A 21736-nucleotide genomic window follows, 5' to 3' on the forward strand; every position below is an offset into this window, starting at 1 on the left:
GACACTATTTCTGTTTATATCTCTGTGGTCCACACTTAGTCACATGGTTGCTTGTGCAAAGAAAACTGGAAATTTAGCCTTAATTCTGGGAAACCATATTCCCAGCTAAAATTCTATGATTCTTTTACTAATAAAGAATGAAAAATAGATATTAAGAATTACCTAGCAGGTTTTTTTTCCAGTAGGCTGACTTTCACTATTGAATTGAGCTAATTAGATATCCTTTAAGCTTCTTTCTTGAAGCAGAAAGTTGTATTACAACTGGATCACATATATTTTCTAGTACACCTTTGCACATTATTATAAATCCTAGTATTTCCATCTTCAGCTATTTAATATTTTCCATGAAATATGTTAAAGTCTTTTTATGAGAGGGAAGCTTCAAAAGCCATTTGTGATGTATTTTGTAGTCGCAATGTAGCCTGGGAAACTTCTGGAAGGTTTTTGTTGATAAATAGTTTTATCTAATACATTATAAACAAGCCTAACCTTGTATTTAGGTTCTGACACAGTATTCTGACACTGAAGAGGCTGGAAAATTTAAGTATACTAAATATTAGCTAATACATCAATTTCCTCTACATTTTCACCCTATCCAGGAAAAAAAAAAAAAAAAGCAAAGTCAGGTAATCAAATAGCATGACTTCCTCTTCCATTCTCCAATAAAAGCCCTGCCACAATCTCAATCTTCAGCTCTGGCACAATGGCTTTTCTTCCTTCCTGGGTTTGTGTACTAGTTGGTTACTTTTCTGCTGCTTTAGCAGGGACTTCCAATCTCTCAGATATAGAGCCCCCTCTGTGGAAGGAGAGTCCTGGTCAGCTCAGTGACTACAGGGTGGAGAACAGCGTGTACATTATTAATCCGTGGGTATACCTTGAGAGAATGGGGATGTATAAAATCCTGTTGAACCAGACGGCCAGGTATTTTGCAAAATTTGCACCAGAAAATGAACAAAATATTTTATGGGGATTGCCTCTGCAGTATGGCTGGCAATATAAGACAGGTAAGAATGACTCTTGTTTTCATTGTAATGATCTAGCAGTAGACCTAAGAAGTGTTTGGGAAATTATACTCTGTATATACCCTACCATGTTTTTAAAAATTGATTCTTTTACTTTTTTTTTTTTTTTTTTTTTTTGAGACGGAGTCTAGCTCTGTCACCCAGGCTGGAGTGCAGTGGCCAGATCTCAGCTCACTGCAAGCTCCGCCTCCCGGGTTTATGCCATCCTCCTGCCTCAGCCTCCCGAGTAGCTGGGACTACAGGCGCCCGCCACCTCGCCCGGCTAGTTTTTTGTATTTTTTTTTTTTAGTAGAGACGGGGTTTCACCGTGTTAACCAGGATGGTCTTGATCTCCTGACCTTGTGATCCGCCCGTCTTGGCCTCCCAAAGTGTTGGGATTACAGGCTTGAGCCACCGCGCCCCGCCGTAAAAATTGATTCTTTATCTTGCTCTCTTTTCCCTTGTAGTATTTGTTTTTCTACCTATCCTTCTCCTTATTCATAAATCCTTCTTTTGTGGGTTTTGCGTTATTATTAGAAAGTTCAATGAGGCATAAGACATAGTTATCACCTGTGAAAAGACATCACATCTCATCTATTGAGCATTTCACAAATATTTATTGAAATTCTACTAAGTGCCACACTCCTTTCTAAGCAATGAGATGAACCGAACAGTCAAGGGGATATACAAAGTGATGTCAAATTAGTTTGAAATTCTTAGAGTTCTAATTATGATAAGAGGTTATAAAGAATCATCACATTGTGCATGAGGATCTTTCTCTGTAAAACATTTGCTTCCTCTTGGAAATAAAGTACCTTACAGTGTATAGACAGAAGTTACGTTTTGGGATAAAATATGCATGAATTGAAAGATACTTTTGTTCTGGTTGATAGAAGCTCATGAGAAAGAGTGGTGCCTGTTTCCCAGTCCACACTGATAACACAGCCAATAAAGAAAATATTGTGTGTGAAAGAGAGGTTAAGAAAAGAGTAATTTCATTTGGAAGAAAAGCAATGATTATTTTCTAATATTTACATAATGCATATTACAGTTGAAACACTTTTGGTGCTTTTTCTCACCTCACATCGCAACCATATGATGTAGTTAATATTATTATCCCCATGTCGTAGATGAGAAAACTAAGGCACTAGAGGTTATTTAGATAAAGTCAAGCTAGTGAGTGGTGGAGCAGGGGTTTGTTTTGACTCTCGATCATCTCTTTTTATGTGTATGCATATTGCTTCATAGTTTCGATTAGGAGGTAGAGGAGGAAATAGAAGAGAGAATCCTTACAAAAGCAAATAATATTTAGGACCTATAATTCAAAAGTAGAAAACAGTGTTGTTGTTAAGGAAAAGAAAAGAAATTTATTGGGGTCTAAAAAATAAAAGATAGAAAAGAATGATGGGAATACCAACATATATCATTCAGAAATAAATGCTTTTGTATCTACAAACAAAATCTATGTGGTTAAGCAGTAGTTACAGCCAGTTCCAAAATGTGTATAATAAATACAACTGTGCATCCTCTCTCCTCCAGGCAGATTAGCTGATCCAACCCGACAGACAAACTGTGGCTATGAATCTGGAGATCACATGTGCGTCTCTGTGGACAGTTGGTGGGCTGGTATGTTCGTTTAAGTGGCAAAATAGATATTAACCTTTCCTGAAAGAAAGCATTCAAATCTAAAATCTTAGGGACAGAGACAGAACTAAAACAACCTTGTTCCTATTTTAAAAAGGAATCTATTTCACCATGTACCTTATGGTCTTTAGGTCACATTAAGAGATTTAACAACCACAACGTCAATAATGATTCCTTAGGACATATTCAGCTTTTCACAGAATGACAAAAATAAGATTCTACAAAAGCAATGGCCTCTGAGGGGCCAGTTCTGGCAGTTAGGTGGGAGGTCCAACTGATAACAAAGAATCTCCAGAATAAGGAACGATGAGAATTGAGACATCAAGACAAATGATGCTTTTTCATTTTGCTCAGACCAGATGTGGTTAATATTGAAACCCATAAACATGCCAGAGATTAATACCTACTGCAATTCATTATACCAATCAGTAATCTCAGGCTTTAATCATATACTTTAATGCTAAAATAACCAGAAGGTATTTTCTAATTCTTTCATTTAATTTTATGCTTTAGTAATGAAAACAATTTATACCACAAATCCTTAGAGGTATTTCCCAATAGTTAGAAACATGACTACATTAAATTTCACTTTTTCAGAGCGACACACATCATATGTATCCTTAAGCATTTTCCTCTTACTACCCCTAATTGTTCTTTTAAAAGACCCACAATAGTAGTGGCCACAGAACTAGAATTCAGAGTTTGTTATTCTTAGATTGGTTTAGTAGTTTGGAGGATTAGCTAGCTACACTGTGGCATAGGACTCCATTCACAAATGCCTGTCTAGGATGAAATATTCTACGTCACTGATTTCTAGTGGAAATCAGTATAAGCCTAATATCCAACTAATGAAAATGTCTGAGTCTGCTGGAATAGGTTATACATAGGTAAAATTTTTAAAAATGTAAAAATAGTCTTCTTTGATTGTCAGTCCAATTATCCAATGATCTATTGTCAAAACTTACCCAAAATTTTTGCTTTAAAGGCATAAAATAAGATAAAAATGTAGTTATATCATGGTTACAAATTAGACTTACATATATAAAATAGAAAACATTCATTTACCAAAGCTATAATCATGTTAAAATATTTTAGAGAAAACTACAAATACAATTCACAATAAAACCGTAATAAGAGGTTTTGTACCATTCTGAGGAAAAGTTGATAACTTTCTTCCATTTCTACTTAATACTTTGAAAAGTGACTATTATGAAATCCATTAAAATTACTTCTTGTTTTAAAATATCATAGTCAACTACTTTAGCCAACATGTTATATATTTATGATTATGGGGTTATTAACAGAAACACAATCAAAGTTATGTATTTGACACTTAGGGGGATTTTTGCTCAATATTTTTTTCCTAGTGTTTAGCTTTTATCATGTTTCTGGGTCTGTGAATTTTTTTAATGACTTATACCTTCCTTAAAAATATCCTCTTTGAAATTTGTTAGTGCTTGTGGTAATAACAAATCTTTTGTTCTTACAGATTTGAATTATTTTCTGTCTTCATTACCCTTCCTTGCTGCGGTTGATTCTGGTATAATGGGGATATCATCAGACGAAGTCAGGCTTTTGCCCCCACCCAAGAATGAGAGGAAGTTTTGTTATGATGTTTCCAGCTGTCGTTCATCCTTCCTTGAGACAATGAACAAGTGGAACACCTTTTACCAGGTTCCTTCTTTATAATCTTAGGAGATAGGAAGAGAATTTATTTTGTCATATCATTTCATCTAGGATTTTTTTGTGCATTGCATAATATTTTCCTTAGTATGCAAATGTAAATTGTTATGGATGATATATTAAAAATATATTGTATAGTAGAGTGCTATGAGTAATTAATACCTACTGCCTCAATACAGCATTAACATAAATCTATCCATTCTTCTTGCCTCAAATACATTATAAAAAATGGTGAGCATACAGGATATTTGGCTGAATGGTGAAGAGGCTATTCTGATTAATTGAATCTTCATGTCCACTAGGATATTAGAAGAAATTTGACTAAAATCAATGAAGAAAAGATATATTTATTAGTACTTTAGTAGATTATTGCATTAGTTCAGATCTATTGAAATATTTTAATAAGATATTTTTGTTACTCATGATTTTATGGTAATTTTAGCAGTGTTAATAGGAAAAAATAAAGACCTTATGGTCTGTATAAAATATAAAGTCTGAAAATACTTGAGGTTCAATACTTACAGATGCATATGCTATTATTAAAACTAATGATGTTTTTGTGTTCTTTAACGAGTGTTAAGCATTAAGGCCATATACATATTTTTACTTAGAAATAAAATTCTTCTTTTATGTAGAATATTGCTAAATTATATATCTGAACATGACTAAATTTCAGGGAGAAGTATTGTATAGTTGCTTAAATATTAATACATTTGACTTCTTTACCTTAGTATTTGCAGTCACCTTTTAGTAAGTTTGATGATCTGTTGAAGTACTTATGGGCTGCACATACTTCAACCTTGGCAGATACAATCAAAAGTTTTGAAGACGGGTAAGAATGTATCTTTAAAGTATCTTTATTTAATATGCTAAATAATTCTGGGCATTATTTATATATTTTTCTTCTTCTTCTAGAGTATTTTTCAATCTTTATATTAAATAATAAGCCTAACCATTGGAGATTATAATGAGGATGTGTAAATATTTTAACATGATCAGGCTTAAAAAGGTGTTTTGTGAAGAAAGGGAAAATTTTGAGAAAAAAAGCCTTGCATGAAGAAACAAACAAACAAGCAACAGGCAACACATTTTCCTAATTGTACAAGACAAAATAAAATATAAATATGTAGATGACCTTTATTATTTAATCATAGACACTGTTACAAGAAAAACTGTAGACAGATAAATGTAGCAGAGTTCACTTAAGCAATGAATGATTCATTAATCAGTATCATCCTGAACCAGTAGAGGTTCAGAGAGCTTCACCCAGTGATGTGGGCAGGCAGTATTTATAGACAGAAAAAGAAAGTGACATATAGAAACACTTTGATTGGTTACAGCTCAGCATTTGCCTTATTTGGACATAGTGTGATGAGAAATTTGCCTTATATAGGCATGGTTTGATCAGTTGGCAGCCTGTGATTGGCTGAAGCTCAGCTGCCATGATTTGATGAGACTCATATTTGTTACAAGAAAATACTCTTAAGTTCGGTTGCAGTTTGTTTACAAACTACATTAAGTTGCAGCTTGCTACATATGGTGGCAATTTTAGACCAAATTTAATTTAACAATTCCCCACCTTTTGGTCTGCCTCTCAATTTTGAGAGGTTGACCAAAACCTTGGACATTGACACCACTCTCTGTCACTTTCATCATTGATTGATTTGGTATCAGTATGGAATTCACAGTTCACACATCAGGACAGTTGACTGGTTATTTATGTTCTCTTTATGTTTTCATTATTCTAATTTTAGTGAGACCATTTGACATAGAATGAATAGCTGCATAAGAGGATTTGAGACTCTGGGGAGGTTAAGGTGTGCCAGGGAGACTATTACGATGGCCATCAGGAGGCTAATACTAAGAGACTGAAGGAGCCTCCATCCATCAATTGAACCAACACAAATCAAATATATAAATAATAAGCCAGGATAAAAATCTACTTGTTTTAACCAATTAGCTTGTTTGCTGATTTCTTACAACTGAGCTTCTACTCTACCTGATGAATTTATTTAAGTACAGCAGGGATTGTTAGCTAGTGCACATATTCCTCCCTAAAGGTAGTCCAAAGCAAGCCGGTTACCTAATATGCCTTTAGCAAGAAAATCTAAAGAAGTTTGCTGGACAATTATAGCGTTTGCAGTAGAATCAGCTATAGTAACTAATGCATGAGACATATTTCTAAGCATAACCTCCTTTACATTTATACAAAGCCAGAGAAGGAATTTTCTACCCAACAATACCCATTAAGAAGAATTCATACCTGCTGGTAAACCCCTCTTTATTCCATAGTTCAAATTAAGAGTTACAGACCAATATCAAGTTTCCAATTAGTTATGGAGTGACAGGAGTACCCTTGGAATCCCTTAATTGCCAGTGGCTCCTTATTTTGCAATTATTGAGACATGGATTTGCCCACATATATGGTTGGTTGTTAAATCCTCCACAAATAAAAACATATTCCGGAAGAACCCTACAGATAGTCTCCTGTTTGAGATGCCTTGTGCATTATGAGTCAGCATTATGAGTCAGCATTAGTAATATTTGTCTAAGGCCTCATTTTTTAATCATTGTATGGTTAGAAGATACTAACAACTAAAGGATTAGGGTTATAAATTTGCCTACAAACATCGAATTATCTTCCTTTTGTTTTTCAAATTCAATTCTGGCTTAATTTAACTACCAAACTCTCATTATAGGTTTTGCCTACTGTTAGATTTAAACAGGCAGTCTGAATATTTTAGTCTAAAAGTCTAGCTGTTTAGAAAGAACTAGATATTGCACATGGAATATCAGTGAAATTTCTTACAGGATGAACCAGAGTATCTCTAAGATCATGTGAGGATTTAGGTTTAACATGACATATGCAATACTCAGTTAAGTTCCATGCAGAAGTAATTGATTATGAAATCTTCATTATCATATTACATTGCCATGTATAAACAGAAAAGAAACATGGGCCAAAAAGGAAAGGGGGAAAAGACTTCATGTTGACAGAGGAGAAAAGACTTTATTCATGATTTTGGGAAAGCTGTCTACATCAAGGATGCCATCTTCTTCTGGGGGTGGAAAAAAACGTCCCTAGTAAGCTTTACCTAGAGGTCTCCAGTGGGTGTACAGTCCCAAGGGTCTGGAGGGGTTCTCTCAAGTTGAGAAATGTGGATCCAAGACTCAAATCCCTGAAGTTGGGCTGCAAAAAAGAGCTTGGTGTGGTCCCTTCTGATGGAGTTCAAGGGCAGTCTTTCTTTGGTGTCATTTCCAAAAGAACTGATCTCTAGGTTTTAGATCATGAATGATCTGGTTGTTATCAGTTGGTGGGCCACAAAGGGCTTCTTTCATCTGGTGAAAATATGCTTTGGCAAAATGCATTGAAGCCTCACAATTTTGAGTCATATCAGAATTTAGAAAAATATGAGATATATGAGGTTTTATTATTAGAGACATAGGCCTTCCAATAACTATTTCACAGAGTCAATCTGTCTTTTCCTACAGGAGTGGATTTGATTGCTATCAATCAGTAGGACCTTTGACCAATGCAATCCAACAAATTCTGTTAGCTTTGTCTGATGCCACTGTGTTTCTAATACCTTTTTAAACTGTTTTACAACTTTTCTGGTAAAATGAGTACCTATATTGCTAGAGATGTTTCCAGGAATGCCCCATAAAGACACTTTCCAATAACCTTTTCACTATTATTATAGCATTAGCCTTCCTGCAGAGAAAAACACCTATAAAACCAGAAAATATGCACTGAAGGTGACAAATGAATTAAATATATTTGTCTGTGTTCAAATGATCCAGCATGTGCCAAAGAAGTATCACTTGAGGTTTTTATTATATTACCAGCATTATCAGTTTAACAAACCAAATATTAGTGATAAGAATAGTCACTCCACCAATATTTTCCTCATTTCAGAATAGTCACTCCACCAATATTTTCCTCATAATTTGGATTATTTTATCTCTTCCTTGATGAGTATAAAGCTTTTAATAATGGAAGTTTTTAGGACCCAGGAAGGACTAGGAGGCCATCTGTGCATTCCGTGAGTCCATATTTAACATTGAATTTATATATATTTTAATATATTTATTATGTATTATATATTATAAATTAAAATTTTAATTTTTTAAAAAATATTTTTTTAAAAGTCAGTTTTGACTGGCACACCCAGCACTTTGGGATCCCAACGTGGGCAGATCATGAGGTCAGGAGTTCCAGACCAGCCTGGCAAATATGGGAAACCCCGTCTCTACTAAAAATACAGAAATTAGTCAGGCATGGTGCCGCATGCCTGTAGTACCAGCTACTGGGGAGGCTGAGGCAGAAGAATTGCTTGAACTCGGGGGCAGAGGTTGCAGTGAGCTGAGATTGCGCCACTGTACTCCAGAGACTGGGGACTGGGTGACAGAGTGAGACTCCATCTCAAAAAAAAAAAAAAGTCAGTTTTGTATTTCCAAATCAGGTCGATAGCTTGCTTACTAAATGGGTTATCATAGGTAATTTGACTTGAGTCAATCTCATGATATTTGTTCAAATTGCTTATCTAAACAACTTCACTTCTGGCTGACATAGCATGAAAATCTGCCAAAGCATTTTCTTAGTAATCAATTAATTCTTGTTTGACTTCATGTTGGTTAGAAGTTTTATGAATCAATCAGTCTCTTTGTAACAGTTCTGGGAATTCTCATTCGGTCCAATGGGATGATCAGATTTCTAGGAATTTCATAAAATTTCTGGAACATATATTAATAACATATCCATACAAATACAACTTACAGAAAGTTTAACATTACTTATTATTTGATAATGCTTTCCATATTATTTATCAAATAGGCCCAATTACTTTAATATCTCTCTTTTTATAAGGAGGGCTATCTTTTTGAGATGTTCCAAAGGCCCACCTGCAAAGTCCCAAAGTTAATTTGAGGTCAATAAAAACACTTGATTTAGAATTTCATTTTTTGGAAGCTTGCCAAAAATATCAAAGATTTAAAATACTTGATAAAATAGGATCACAGATCACTTCTAAATATTAATAGTCATCCATTTTAACCAGAGTGATAATTTAAAGATTTTAAAGGCAAACACAGAAAAATTACAGTTATAGAAAAACCTTCGATCTTTTTTAGAGAGGACTCAGTTGTTTACATGATCAAAAAACCAAATGAAGACAACATGACGCACAGGAAATTATCTTAGTAAAATGCAGAATCTTTGTTTTCTAGGACAATTACTTCAAGGGTAAAGAAAAACTTTTCACAATGTCCTACTAAGAACAGACCAATACTCCAAGAAAACCTTGGCTTAACACAAGGAAACAAATTCTAATTTTGCATCAGTGTACCTTTGATATTAATGCTCGATTTTTAGAAAAACATAGAAATAATTCTCTTCTAATTTTAGCCAACTTGATCAACACAAATTTTTTCACAAGATTTATATTTCACAAACCTTTTATAACTTTCTTATACATTCAATTTTTGTCCTATACTTCTTCTCTTCTCATTTTGGAACAACAGGTCATTCTATACCAGGATAAAATTTGCTCTTCTGTTTCTTGAACAAAACAAAACATCCTCATATATTATAGCTTTTCTTACCAAAAGCACATTTTACATGTCTACTTGCATATAGCTTTGTTTTCTTTATTTCTAACTATTTCAGTTATATATAATTAAGAATCTTAACTCCTATTAACCTTAATTTCTAGTGAACACTAGGAAACAAGCAATTGTGAACTGTTGTACCAGTAATCTGTAGACTAATAAATCTATGAATTATACTTTCCAGAAGCATGTGTTTTCTCCTGGTGAATTTCTCAGTGTGGCACAAAATACGTTTATTAACCACCCCAAATACCTTTGGTCCCTCTGCAATAAAAAACTGTAGAAGAGGCAAAATATTATCTCTATTGAAGACTAAGCTTTGATTTTTTAAAATCTTGCCCAAATTCCTACCTAAGGGGTCTGGGGAGTCATGCCCTATGAACCATAATTTGTCATCAGATGGGTTTTATTTAACCCTATGTATCATAACTTACTTTCCAACATGACTATGGCATATGTGACAAAGAAGAAAAACAAAATATTTTACCCCAAAACATGTTTCTTTGCCATGTTTTGAAATGGCTTGCAAAGCTGTCCTTCCTGGGGGAAATTTGCATTTGTAAAGAATCTCTGTTAACATAGCTAGATCTTTTTCTTCCAGGCCCTCCCAGTCCTGAAGAGATTAACTGAGAGTCTAGCACTTTTTATAGGTCTGAATAGGAAATATTTGTCATCTATTTTCTCTAAAGCAGCCACTATGAGACATCAAAAGTACCATAGTCGTCACATTCTTTTATTTTAACTTGAATATTTTCATTAATCCCAGGTCTTTAGACAAACTCAAACAATTGTTGAACCAGAAAATGTTTAAATTTTCCTATAGCTTGGATCCACCCCCACTCCCCTATTTCAAATCATCCCGCCTTTCTGGACCAAACAAATGTATTTCTCAAATGTATTTTATTGATGTCTCATGCTTCTCTAAAACGTATAAACCAAGCTGCACCCCAGCCACCTTGGGCACATGTTTTTGGGACCTCCTGAGGGCTATGTCATGGGCCATGGTCACTCTTATTTGTCTCAGAATAAATCCCTTCAAATATTTTACAAAGTTTGACTCTCTTTGCTGACACTATTTTTCAGGTTTTTTTCTTTTTGGGCCTGAGAATTAAATTGTTGTTTGTATAGACTTCCCTCAGCCTCAACTTTCCATTCTCGATGATAAGGCTGTTAAGAAAAAAATTTTGGTATACAAAGGACATCTTTCACACGGAAATTTTATCTTGCTTATGTCCATTTAACTTACCTGTTTTTAACAATTATGTTTGAATGGCTCATAAAAATCAAATGTTAATCAGCTAGTGATTTGCTTATTTTTTTGTCTGACAAATTTTGTAATATAGAGATGACATAAGCTTATTTTTTTCTACCAGGTTTACTGTAGTAATGTAAACATGCAAAGCATTTGGGTTAGTTCTTGTTTTTCTGAAATAATACTTAAATTATATAGGCACTTATTTTCCTTGAGTCAATTAAATACAGCTCTTTCATAATTTAAGTTTGGCACTATCATAAGGAAATAGAAAAATATCACATATATATCATGCATACAGACATATATAAACATATAGACCAAAACAGATCTTACTGAGATGGGAGAGCTCCCTGGACCCCTTTGCAGGACTCATAACAGGGGTGTGGCTTGCTTACTTGGCCACCATGTTCAAATGCCCTGTGGGACGGGGAGCATGCAGGTGAGTGGGTGCAGGGATTCAGTGAGCACAATGAGCCCTGGAAAGGACCTTTGCTTGGTTACTTGGTGCTTCTGGGGGTTGCTGGAGGTCTATTTTGTTTTGGTGTCTCTATTCATGTTAGTAGCTTTCCTCAGGTATCCGGTAATACTTGACTGTCTACTCAAATTTAAAAAGAATCACTTAGAAGACCTTACTGTGTGAGTGGAAATTTTCAACTAAGAACATATCTCTCAAGTAATCTTGCTGGGTTGTTTAGGTAACCTTTTAAATATTGACACTGTCGTAGAAAAAAAATGGGTTCTTGTCACACAACCAGGAAAAGTCAGGCACAGACGCTTTGAAGGGTGAGGGGAGTGGAATTTATGGGGCAAAAAGGAAAAAGGAAAAATTATTCTCAGCAAACCAAGAGAGAGTCCTGCTAGCAGGTTTCTTACCTCACAGTTTGAACACCAGGCCACCACTCCAGCTGAAAAGAGCAGGCTCCTCCCCTGTGTAAGGTGCAAATTCCCTGTGGCTCCACCCCATGCCACCAGTGAGTATGTGCGCATGCTCAGACAAGGCCCTGGGCAGGTTTCCTTATCTGCACAAAAGCATCTGATGTAAACACTTGTGGGGCAGGTTGGAGATTCTCTGGGGTCCCCTTTTTATCTACCTAGGCATTTGGCTGTCTCAACACTATGGTTCCAATAACTTCAAGTCTTTTCTCTTGAGCTCACCCAGTTTCCAGAAGAGACACTTTCACTCACCTGCTTCAGAAGTCAAGGCGTGACTGCTAGTATTATTGAAAGTCAAGAGAGAATGAAGAAGCAAGGGGAGGGCGTCTTTGCATTCAGTATATCATTTCCACTTACATCCCCTGTATCCAAGGTGGTGTTCCTACCTTCAACCATGATTAGTTCACACAGTGCAACGACCCTCTGTTCTACCCCTTCCAGGGCGAGCAGTGGTAGTTACCTACTATTTGAAATCTGGAAGGAAATCTTTGTATATGATTGCTTCTTTAAAGTCTTTTAATCTCCCTGATTTTAGCAATCTCCTTTCACCCAGAGAGTATTACTCAGACTTAAATCGAGGAGAATTCTACAAATTATATTAGCATTATTCTTCTGTTTTCCTCTCTGGTTGCTTAAAATTTAGTTTTCTTGATTCTATTAAATCTTTTCAACTAGTTCTTTTCAATTTCCAGCTTCCAAAATCTTGTTGTTCCCCACATGTTCTGATTTTATTTCTTCTGTCATTTTAATGGAGATTTGGTAGGTTGTAAAAGTACAAGTATTTGTTAAAAACAGCATTTTTACTAAAAAACTCTTTTACCTAAAAATTCCCTTCTATTATCTCTTTAATTGGGATCAGTTCAGAATATAATAAAATATTGTGTTATGGATAAATTTATATATAGGTGCACTGTTAATAAAGCAAAAAATACATATTTTCTATTAATTCACCTCACTGAAAGTTTAATAATAGTTCCTCAGGCAATTTGAATAGTTTCAAAGCCTTATATTGGTGAAAGGTAAATCTTTTAATATGATTATTATGGAAGATTTCAAATGCCCACTTATGTGCTCTGATTTGTTAATCTACCTATTTATGAGGTCTGGTTTGTCAAGGTCTATGAATTCATATTACAAGATTCAAGGCTAATGGTTGTTCCTTGAAATGAAGTAATAGTGTACAAATTAAGATGCTTTGCTTTGAAGTTACACAGACCTGAGTTTTAAATCCTGACTCTTTTGACCTAGGAATTCAAACTGGGAGAAACTCAATTTTCTTATTTTTAAAATAGCAATAACAATAGTATATGCCACATAGTGCAATTTTGAGGATTAATTAAGAAATTCATAAGTTATGCTTAATGTACTACTGGCATATGAGAAATATTCAATATAAAGTAACTATTATCACCAGGACAAAAAGCAGTAGTAAAGAACATGGGTTTCAAAGGCAGATAGATTGACAGGGTTTAAAACAGGGCCCTGCAATTTACTATGTGTGTGGCCCTGAGTTAAGTTAGCTCTGTTTGAAAGAAAGCAGCCCAATCAACAACCACTAAACCTCAGTGTTGTACAACTGTGTTTATTGCTCAGATGTCTGGGGTTTAGATAAGCAGCTCTGCTGGTCTTTCCTGGGTTCACTCTCATGTTGGCTGATTTTGATTGGCTGCAGCAAGGATGACTGGGGAAGCTCAGCTCTGTTCCCTGACTCATTCTACATCAGACAAGCCTGGTTGTTTTCCACAGTGATGGCAGAATTGCAAGAAAGAATAACCAAATTGTGAAAATGCATTTCAAGTTTATGCTATGACAAACTAGTTAATATTATATTTTTTATGTCAAGTTACATGACTGAGTCAGGAGTGGGAATTTCTGCCTATCACCTAATGTAGGAAGAACCAGTACTGAAAGTTACAAAGCAGAAGACAGAATTGTAGGGATTGGTAAAGAACTGGGGCCATGGTTGCAATCTATTACATGCTGTGAAATAACTCTAAAAGCTCATCAGTTACTTTCTTTAGGTAAATATATATTAAGGAGTATTTACTTGAGACAATACTGAGTATTTTGTAGCTTGCATATACTCAGATATAACTCTGTGGCTCTGTATCCTCAGATTGGCTGACTTACGTATACCTGTGCTTCTACTTTATGTGAACTATTTCAAGTGTACTTTAATTCTTTCTTTAGTGACTACATTCTATCTGATCATTAGGTGAACTGACCAACAAATCATTCAACTGATGCATTTGAAGAGTTTATTGAATTTCTTCACTGCTCTTGTGATTTCTGTGTATTGAACTGGTGCCCTCATCCCATCTCTCCCAGTGATTCTGACTTACTTCCAGTTTGTTTAGTACATTGTTACTGGAACTCTGTGGCCCTTACTCAAAATCTTTATGACTTCACATTTCCTTTCATCTTTACTTGGTGGGTGACTGTAACGTATCAAGGGGAATTGAATCCAGACCAAACACTTCTGTTATCAACAATCCAACTCTGTCCACCCTACCACTTCCAAGTATAGAGCAGGGAGGATCCCACAAGCATGGGAGTCAAACAGACAACGGGTATTATCTGTGTTATGTTATAGTTTATTTAATCTCAACAAGCATAATGCAAGCACCTTCTGTTTAATGGATCCTTTCTATGTTGCTGTCAAAATAAAATCAGATAATCTAATTTCTAGACATTATAATAGAAATAACTAGAGAAAAAAATCTTCAAATATGTGAATGGTATGATGTTATGGGAATATAGAAGAGAAGAAAGTGGTAGATTCCACCTCAGGTGGGCTGGAAAGCTTTGTGAGGAACATAATATCTATGATGAGACTTGAAACAGAATGTACCTGGTGAACCACATGGTGAGTATACAATGTACCTGGTGAACCACATGGTGAGTACCTGGTGAACCACATGGTGAGTCTCAGGGAAAACAAGTCTGTTTGCAAAACTACAAGTTGTTCAGCATGATTAAACAGCTGACAGAAACAGAAGATGTGACTTTTATAGTTTTATAACTACTGAATATACCTTTAATCTTTCCATTGTAATTATTTGTCCCCATTTCTTAGGGGAAGCTAAACTTTCTCACCTATTATGGGGAAAAATAGTTACAGAGGCTTTTGTAATAATTACAGAGTCTTTTCCAACAATTACAGAGGCTTTTTTTCTACCTGAGGCTTCCTGTGGTAGAAAATGCCAATTATTTAGAAATTAGATAGTAAAAATCAGACATCTTTTTTTTCTACAAAGCTCAATGTTTCTAGGATTCCATGGCTTCAAGAAATCAACAGTTTCACAAAGGATATTTGAGTCTAGCAAAAATTTTGCTTTAGACCTTTGATATTTATCTCTACACTGGCAAAGAGTATGATTTAAAAATGCCTTACTTTTGGTTATTAGGTGGTATTCAAGTATAATGTGCTGAATTAAAGAAGATAAAATGCAATGTAAAATGTAAACAATTAATGAGATGATTCTTCCTAGATTTAGAAGTTTAATGAGCCATCTTCACACCTCCTGAGGGATGGAATAAAGTCATCACATTATCAATCCTATTTTCTAAATTATCAAATTATGAATTTAGTTTGTTGGCAGGAACCAATTTTTTCTGAAGGTAATGAGGTTGAAATTCTGAGGTGACTAATTATAATTAAGTACTTTTCCATTTGTCTTTTAGATATGATTATTATTCTAAAACAGAAGCACATTTTGAGAGAAGTTGGGTACTGGCTGTGGATTATTTAGCTGCAGTCCACTTTCCTACAACCTTGATAAGAACATCTAAGTTCCAGAAGGGCCTGCCACCGCGAATTCTTCTTAATACTGATGTAGCCCCTTTCATCAGTGACTTTACTGCTTTTCAGAATGTAGTCCTGTTTATTCTAAATTTGCTTGGCGATGTGGATAAATCTACAGGTAAGACCCTTAAAAGAATACTTTTAAAAATCAATATTATGTTGAAAAAGTAGAAGAAGAAATAATAATTAAATCAGTGATATAAACATTACAGCACTCCAAAAATAAAGTTATGATTTCCTGTGGGTATCCATTCTATTCCTTTAGCAATAATCACTCTTGATATCTAGAACCATTTAATGAGCACACATTTTAATCCTCTTACATACGGCCTGTCCTTTCATCTGGAGACCATGTTGAAACTTGAAGTTGGCAAACCAACTGAAACACTCTTTTTTGTGTTCTACATACTGATATATATTCCTTATTTTGATCATCAGATCTTTTTTTTAAAACAAACAAACAAACAAAAAAAACTTTCTACTTTGCTCTTAAAGAAAATGAAGACATTTCAAAAGAAAACCTGCCATGATTAATGAAATTACTAGCAATTTGGCTTACCTGAGTTCCCTTGATCCAGTACTATTAGTCATGGAAGAACGGTTTTATTCCAGCCCTTCAAATGCTGGATCTTCTAGTGAGTAAAAAAAAATAAACCAGAGGATTCTTTATCTACCAGTTTGAAAGTGACTGTGTCATTCCCATTTGCCATACATGCACTGAAACATTGAGCCAAACTTAAAACATAATTATATTATTAATGTTTTTCAAAGCAAAAACATCGAGTCTGAAAGATAAAAATGGAGGAAATTAAACGTGAATAAATTAAACCTATGTTGTAAAAAAATCTCTGCATCAGTTAGAGTAACAAAAACATCCAAACACTTTATAGACTTCATACAATTGAAGTTTTTCCTTTGGTTCTAGTGTGGCATTCTCTGTCAGTAGGCAGCTTCCCTTCACACAGTGAGTGAGTCGCAGAGCAAGTCTCCTTCACTCTGTGAAAGTTTTTCTTGGAGCTTTTTCCCAAAAATGAGTTGATCCAATTTATTCAGTTTAATAGATGTTTAGTGTTATTATTAGTTATTGCCAATAATATAACAATGACATTTTATATATATCTTTTGTTACATAATGTATTATTTTACCACCAAATTCATAGAAAGAACATGAAATAAAGTTGGTAAGTCAGATATTGCCAAATGGTATTGCCAATAATGCAATGAATGACATGCCATGTTTACTTTTCTTTGTATAATATGATTTTACCCCTAAATTAGTAGAAAGGAAATGAAATAAAATTATGAGCCATATATTGCCAAAAAGTACTTTAAAAAATTTGCAAGAGTTTACATGTAATAATTTTGTATCTTTTACAGGTTATCTTTGTACAGAAAAATCTAATGTATCTAGAGGTCATTCGGAATCTAGCTCTAGAATTTACGGAAATAACTCCTGAAACATTTAACTTGAAACTTCAAGAAATGATTAATGAATTAAAAATGAAAAACTCTAACTTGACAATCAGTAATTTCAAAAAATTAATGTAATCATGACCATGTAGTTTTATTATTTCTGATGTTTTTGATTTATGCTTATTTGTTAAGATCTTGTACATGTATTAAAAACTTAAATGCATTCAAATTAAAAGTGATGATTTTGCTCATGATTTTAAAATTCATTAATAATTAAAATGTTTAAGATAAAAGTATATTGCATTATGCTACGAAAAAAACTGAGAAATTAACAAACATATTAAACTTGTGTAGCTCTTTTGTTGTTATCCTATCATCAAATTTCATGACATTTAGACTAATATATATTGCTGATTTATAAACAAAATACAGATCATTTTGAAATAAAATACTGAAAGGCAGTTTAAATTTTTTAAGTTCATAAAATTGAATTGGAAAATAGAATACACTAACTCATGTGTCAGTTTTCTCTGTGTTTTTGCTGACCACAAGTTTACAGCAATTATACAATAGAGTTCCCCTCCTTTCACCCACACTTGACAATGAATTCATTATATATAAAATGTATAATTAATGAGTGAGAATACACTGGCCAGGAGGTGGTGATTTCTAGAGCTGACATGGAGCTTTCATATGAAAGTTTTCCCAGGGTCTCATTCACAGACTAAATCTACCCACTAACTGTTGGAAAATGAAATTGGACAAATTGGTTTGAACAGATGGGTACTGGATTAGGAAAGATGTAGTTTAAATCTCAGCAATGGTTGGGCTTGGTGGCTCATGCCTGTAATCCCAGCACTTTGGGAGGCTGAGGCGGGCAGATCACTTGAGGTCAGGAATTTGAGACCAGCCTGGCCAACATGGTGAAACTCCATCTCTACTACAAATACAAAAATTAGCTGAGTGTGGTGGTGTGTGCCTGTAATCCCGGCTACTTGGGAGGTTGGGGGAGAAGAATCACTTGAGCCCTGGAGGTAGCGGTTGCAGTGATGCCGAGATCGCACCACTGCACTCCAACCTGGGCAACAGAGTGACTCTGTCTCAAAAACAAACAAACAAACAAACAAACAAACAAACAAACAAACAAAAAACTCAACTCTAGTTTGCCAGTTGAGTTGAGCTTGGGCCATTTTTCAAGCACTGTCTGTGCTTCAGTTTACTTACTGTTAGAATTAAGATTCTAAAACCTACATTGCTAGATTATTTTGGAGAGTCAATAAAAGCATAAATATAAGGGTAGCTAGTGTAGAAAAAACTGGGTTCCTGTCACATGACCAGGAAAGATTAGAATTGCAGACACTTTGAAGGGGGAGGGGAAATGGAATTTACTGGTGAAAAGGAAAAAACTCAGCAAAACAGAGGAGTTCCTGTTAACAGGTCCCCATGTCACAGATTGAATCCCAGGTTACCACACAGGAACAGGAGAGGTCAGGCTCCTACCTCCTGCAAACAGCACGAACTTCCCAAGGCTCCACCCCGTCGCCCTAGCGCGCAGGCCGATCGGAGATTCTCCAGGACCAGCAGTCTGGTTTTTCAGCCTTTGAGCTGTTTTAGGCTTGAGAGTGGGGCTTCACCGGGGAAACCCTTGGTTGCCTCCTGTCTCTATCATTCCCCTGCTAAAGAAGTACATCTAACTGCCCTTAGAATAAGGACAAGGATAAGGATAAGGTTAAGGATAAAGACAGATCTTCACTGCTTCCTGCTGACAGGGGTGCTATTCTGGGGAAATGGCAGTCAGAGCTCCCTCAGAGGCCTAAGGGTTCCTGGCAAAAGGAGCCATAGACAAAGGCTTTGGTTGCATGATTGTTTGGGGTTTGATGGTCTGAAGGTGAGAAGAGACAAACTGGGTTATTAGAAAACATACATAGAAATGGAATAACGGAGGGGTAAGGACACCTCAAAAATCCTGAGGCCTTTTACCAGTTTACACAAGGAGAGGGGGTGTCAAAAAGCCTGACCAGTAATAAAAACTTTTACCCTTTTGTCAGCATGTTAGGCTTCTGTGTTCCCTTCCCCTGAGCCCAATTCTAAGCCAACCAGTTTAAGGTTTGAGAAGTTAACTCTTCCCATTTTGGAGGATGCATCTGAGGGGAGTGCCCTGTAGTTTGGAGACACAATTACCTATCAGTGAAAGGGATAGATGAAAATAAAGGAAAAGAAGGAATTTTTTCAGAGGAGTCCCAGGGGTTCAGAATGCATTCAAAAGGGGTACAGACTAAAGATGAATGGCTACTCTCTAGAAAGAGGGGAGCAGGTGTCCCTGGTTCCTTTCTCTTCCTATCAAATACCCAGCGCATATAAGAGAGGGAAAATGAGGCGTTCCTCTTTCTCTCCTCTGTCCTTGTATACCCGAGTCTTGGTGACCACAGCAGGGTGCCACCCAGGGGTGTTAAAGTGACTTTCAACCATGTTAACAGGGTGGCCTAGGGGATGGGAGTATCTGCTCTTACCCCTGTATGCCTTATCACCCCTGCTGCCAGTAGCCTTGAATTCCCTAGACCTCATTTATGCCATGGATATTAGTGTGATGTTTATCCATGGAATGAGAAGCTAGGCTTAATTGGCAGGAATCAGTCATGCTCACCTCTGTTGTGCCTTTTAACTTCTGTTATCATCTGCTTCCAGATCCCTTAGATCCAGTTTTCTATTCTAGGGCTTTGATCTAAAGCTTGGAATTGAGTTTGGGACAGAAATGTGTCTCATGGGAGTTGCAAGGACTCCTTATCATAAGCCGAATGCTGAAGTGAAGCTGTGGAATTGAGTCTTCCTCCAACAAGGGAGAGAAAAGGACATCTTGTGACATGCCCAGATAACTGGTGGCTATAGTTATGCTTGCTAAGATTTCAGTGCATTGTGCTTGACTTTGGTTAGCTCCCTTTGTCTTACATTCCCAAAAAGGAAACCTCTGGGTTAAGGGCACCCTATTCATTCCCATCACCTGGCAGAATTTGCAAGATAATTGCTCGTAACTAGAATATTGATCCAGATTTTTACATTACCCATTCCCTTTTGTTTCTTCTAAGCTGCAGCTGGAGATCACTTGTTGGTTCACAAGAACAAGCAGGGTTAGTCTAAAATGTAGGCAGAAACTTAAAAAAAGAATGAGCTAATGAGTTTAGAATTTAATGACAAATATGTGATAAATTTCAAAACATAATTTCTCTCTCTCCAGTCATCATTTTTGTTAAAAAAAATCATTAAAGGACTGAGTTGTTTGCAAAACAGTCTTTAGTTTTGTACTTGGCCTGACTATTTGCATAAAGTGCAGCAAGAATAATTATCTCTAAGTAGGCATTTTAGGTTGGCTTTGATGGAATTCTGTTCTACAAGGAATGTCAGATAAGACCTTTTAAAGTCAAGCACAGCCATGGATTAGTATCTTCAAATGCCTGTGATTTGGATGATCCTCTTCCCTTAAGGTCCCAAGATAAACTTGGAGCTCCTGGGTCTGTTAGAAAGTGACATTCTTTACTGACCACAGGTCAGGAACCCTGTACAGGGACTGTGTAGATAAGAGTATGAGGCCAGTTTTTCCCAAGGGGCTTTTATCAGTTCTGCAAGTCGAGCTTGATTCCTGATAGGGAAGCATACCCTTCCAGTCAAAACTTTGGTAAACCACAACCAGTTTCTCCAATTGCATCCTGTTGCAAAAGAAAATGAATTCTTATTGCACTGGTGCAAACAACTATATTGCTATGGGTTAAGAATATTCACAACTAGTTTCCAGATTGTATAGGAAAAAGGCAGAGAGAAACAAACATGTTTCAAGTTTTGTTCACAGGAGTATACCAGACTCTGAAAAACAAAACAAGGATCAGCAGTATTCCAAGCAAATGTCAAAGAGATTGCTTCAGTTTTCTGAGTTCAGTCCATTCAGTTAGCTTGTTTTGCTTGATGTTCATGAACATTTAAGCTCTTCATGACTCCTGTACCTCTTTCCTTCATTCCAATGTCACAATTTCCAAAGTTATCAGAAACCTGTATTTGAGAGCACCTGTCAAATTTCTATAGCTTGTTATAAACCATCTTTTAAAAAGGATTAAAATAAGGCAACAATTGTCTGTGAATAACAAAATGTCCAAGGTAGTTACAGTCAGAAACACATTTGACAATGAAGTTTGGTTATCTCTGTGATTTATAATAATTTAACATAACCACCTTAATTATGATTTATAGTATATATTTTAGACATTAGAATTTTTGAAATCCCATACAATTTTGGAACACATATTAATATTTTCACAAAAAAGGAGATTGAACACCATTTTGGCAATTCCATTTACCTAAATATGTACCTTCCTTTTGGATACTCTGGGGTGCTCTGAAGCCTCCAAA

General features: G+C 35.6%; 1 protein-coding gene across 1 annotated transcript; it reads left to right on the forward strand.

The window, feature by feature from the left end:
- The first annotated feature begins 691 nt into the window (after positions 1 to 691).
- On the forward strand, positions 692 to 17644 carry C5H6orf58 (chromosome 5 C6orf58 homolog). Its single transcript, XM_011714058.2, has 6 exons — positions 692 to 1004; positions 2541 to 2627; positions 4135 to 4319; positions 5060 to 5160; positions 15808 to 16046; positions 17306 to 17644. Exons 1-6 carry the CDS (start codon positions 704 to 706, stop codon positions 17383 to 17385), a joined length of 993 nt encoding a protein of 330 aa, XP_011712360.2. The 5' UTR covers positions 692 to 703; the 3' UTR covers positions 17386 to 17644.
- Positions 17645 to 21736: the final 4092 nt, after the last annotated feature.

Source organism: Macaca nemestrina, chromosome 5 (genome assembly GCF_043159975.1).
Source record: "Macaca nemestrina isolate mMacNem1 chromosome 5, mMacNem.hap1, whole genome shotgun sequence".
NCBI lineage: Eukaryota > Metazoa > Chordata > Mammalia > Primates > Cercopithecidae > Macaca > Macaca nemestrina.